The sequence below is a fragment of the Benincasa hispida genome, chromosome 1 (genome assembly GCF_009727055.1).
Source record: "Benincasa hispida cultivar B227 chromosome 1, ASM972705v1, whole genome shotgun sequence".
NCBI lineage: Eukaryota > Viridiplantae > Streptophyta > Magnoliopsida > Cucurbitales > Cucurbitaceae > Benincasa > Benincasa hispida.
The window spans coordinates 33,587,617-33,591,554 of NC_052349.1; the positions used below are offsets into that span (position 1 = coordinate 33,587,617).

General features: G+C 29.9%; 1 protein-coding gene across 1 annotated transcript; it reads right to left on the reverse strand.

Moving 5' to 3' along the window:
• Positions 1–1,752: 1,752 nt before the first annotated feature.
• Positions 1,753–2,764, reverse strand: LOC120091089 (nigrin b-like). Its single transcript, XM_039048925.1, has one exon. The coding sequence runs from the start codon at positions 2,729–2,731 to the stop codon at positions 1,862–1,864; it is 870 nt and encodes a 289-aa protein (XP_038904853.1). The 5' UTR covers positions 2,732–2,764; the 3' UTR covers positions 1,753–1,861.
• Positions 2,765–3,938: the final 1,174 nt, after the last annotated feature.

Here is a 3,938-nt window from a genome sequence, read left to right on the forward strand (position 1 = left end):
AACAATAAAATATCATTCCATATATTTATAAGAATTAATTCATAAAGAATCAATAATAATTTTAATTATAAATAAAATTGAGTAATTTATAATTAAAATAAAAATTAACTAATTAATATATTTAATGAACACCATATTAATTATAATCTAATACGTAATCGTTCTTATTATTAATTACGTTCAACATTATTAATTTCAATTTCAATTAAATAACATAAGAAAAGATATTTTAATAAACAATATATTATATAAAAAGCGAAAACATGAGACAAAAATGTGATATATTAATAAAGAATACTAAAAAAAATGTTTTATAAAAATGATATGTTAATAATGAATGTTTTAATAAAAAATAATCACAATAAATAATTAACTGATTATAAATTTATAACCAATAATGATTAAATGTTCATAATAAAGATCAAATAAAATACCCTTAATAAATAATTGCTTGATTATAAAAAAGGCAAAAAATAATTGTTGAAAAATGAATTTTAGTAGCTAAATTTAACTAATAATATTTACTATTTAAATATATGTAAGATATTGTTAGCTAATTAATTAATAATTTATATAAAAAGTAATTGCATTCACTTAATAAATTTTGCTATTTTGTGTAAATAGTTTTTCTTATTTTTCTATTTTTGAAAATATCCATTAATTTTGTTAAATTAATATTAATTAATTAATTATATTCAAAATGAAATTATACATAGAATGAAAAACAGATGGAAAGAGAAAATGTGAAAACCCACAGTTTTATAGAAAATTAAACCTTGTCAATGGAAAACGAATATGTTTAGCAATGACTTATTTCCAGGCAAAGGATTGAAAACGGGTAAACAAACATAGATTTTGGATGATTGTACCCATTTCCATGTAGAAAACGTTTCAACCAAATAACCCTTCTTAAGTCATATAGTTTTATATAAATAGACCAACTTTCACGTGTTATTTATTTAAATTTTAGGTAATTGAACAAATAGAGCACAATAAAAGAATTGACGTATAAATTAGGGAGCTTTACGAACAGTAAAGTGAATTAAAATAAGAAATTTCCAAAAGGAAGGAGATGAAGCAAAGAAGGGCTGCAACTTTAAATTTTAAAAAATATATATATCTTTCATCAAACGATTTATTATTTTATAATGTTTCTTTTGATTAAATATCCAAACAACTATAAATAACATGGTCGCCTCATTGAATACCTTTTTTTTTTTAGATAAACATGCTTGGACTGAAGAGAGGCTTTGGTTGACATGCATCGCCTATTGATTGAGCTCTTAATTTTATGATGGTTTATTTAAGGTAATATTTAGGTATATCTCAATATGCACTTATTTTTATGCATTCTTTTCACTTATTTTTATGCATTCTTTTTTCATCACTTACATAAAAAAAATAATTAAAATACTTCAAAAAAGAAATAAGAAGAATTTGCTACCTGACAAATTTTGATCGAATAATTTAATGAGATGCATGAAGATAGGTACTGGCCGAGATATACCCAAGTCTTTTTCGTATATTTGTTGCAAACATCGAAGATCTATAATTTTACCTTCTTGACTCATAATTTATTGTGACTATTTTATTCTTTTGGCCCCATTCTTATTGAATATAATTGGATTGTGGGATATGATGAAAGTGCTACGAATGTGTTAATCTAGTTGAAATATTCTAATGTACCAATTGATCCATGTTACGTATCTTTATCAAAAAGGAATATATATATATATATCATGATGAAAAGAGAATTAAACACATGAATCCACAGTTATTTATTTGTGCTTAGAGTTTAGAAGTACAAAGGCGTTTACATTGCATGGATTTGTGTGGATTCACGTCTTCCTTATTTATATCATCAATAAATGATCCATCGTTGGCTAGGACTTCCATCACGGTGACCCATAACGACCGCTGGTACAAGGGTTGTCGGCACCATAAACACATCCATAACCATGTCGGTATTGGCCGGGTGGTTAATAGTGCTATCTTCAGCGCTAAGCCCCCAACGTTGTTGTGGTTTGTCTTCACATCTGGACACAACTATAAAACGACCCACATCTTGTTCAGAAGTCAAGCAATAGTTTCTATTGACACTGTGTCGTATAGTTCCATCCCCATACAACGCCCATCTTTGCTTCATGTTTTCTCTATTACATCCATCCAATCCCACATGATTCGAATCTTCTGTAGATTGCAGACAAAGATTGTCAAGCCATTTGATGTTGGCCACCATTGGGGTTAAACTTTCCGTGGCTTCCCAGCTCTGCGATGGCACATTTTCATTCGGTTCCAACGTCACATATGCATCTGATTTTCCTGTCAGAACCATCCCTGACTCGACGTGGACCACCGTTCCGTCCTTCTTATGGTTCCATATCTTGTTAGGATTTGACTCCTTACTACAGTCGTTTACTACCACATTATTTAGTACGCCGACGCGGTAATAAGCAACCAAGCAATATTTATCATTCATGGGCCGAATCGTGCCATCTTGGAGGACCGTCCATAACTGCGTCTGTTTCTTCTGAACGTTGCATGGCGATAATCGAGTTGGAAAATAAGAATCTTTTTCATACCATGGAAACATCTCTAAACACAATCCATCTCGACCAACAAGATGTGTGCTTCCAGGGAACCCTCCATATCCATAGTTGGGACGCACTGCCATGACAAGGTGGGTGGTGAGTGAGAAGGCCACAACAATGCTCAACACAATTTCTTTCATCTTGTGATCTCTTTAATTTGACTATATAGCTAGATTTTTGTTTGACAAAGTTGGGCTAAAATGAAGGGGTATATATACACACAACACACAATGCAAGGCCAGTTGCACCATTTCAATGGAGCAGGCATTATCATTGTGAACAAAAAGATTAAAAAAAAAAGGTAGTTGGGAATGATGAATCACAACCCATATTCTTCCAATGAATGGGGTTATTTATGGGATGAGTAGAGATAAATTATCCACATTGGTTTAAAATTTGAGTTTCATTTTGAGTTTATAGTGGTAAACGATGAATTTCATAGTTAAGTTATTCAATGTGGCTATGTTTATTATTATTTTTTGTTAGATAAGTGAGAGGAGTGATTAATATTTTAAATTTGTGTTTTACTTCACTTCATTGTATTACATGAAGAAAGATTTTTCTTCCCAATATGCATGTTTTTCAATTTATATGTATATCTTACAAAGCTATTTCAGAAAATTTATTAAGTATAATGTGCGGTTGAAATTTTGGATGAAAAAAAATGAGATAAAAAAGCAAAACCATAAAGTACACAAATGATTATTTTTCAAAAACACAAGTGGAATGACTCCTCCAAAGGAAATATTTCGAAATTATTATATAGATGAATATTAACAAAAGTTAAGAAAAATCAAAAGACCAAATTGATTATTAAACAAAGTCCATAATGAATGGAGATGAAATTATTGCTTAACAAAGTTGCATCAACGTCGTCATTTACACTTAAATAAACTCCAATTGTTTAGAAGAGAGTGGAATATTGCATAGAATTCCAATACGCAAGTGGAAGGTTTTATGTGAGATAGTTGTTATCCAAACACATGTCTATGAAAATCAGTTTACAAGATATTTGGAATGATGTTTGAAGTCTTTTATATTTAACACTAGTTAATATGTCAAAAGCCAACTTTGGTCCATTAAAATATACATGACTTGGCAAATAAAAGACATGTGGTTTAAATTTTTCCATCCTTATTATATGTGTTAGGAACTACGGAATTCCAGATATCTTTACGATAAGTTTCATGACTTTGTTTTTTGTTTCACCCCCAAAAGGCCTCAAACTATTGGAGATAATTGTCTCCCCATATAAATCCATGATCATCCTCTTGTTTAACCCATATGGGATTTTCCACCCAACAGTACATGAAATCAAAACTATTTAAGACGTCTATCTCAACCCAA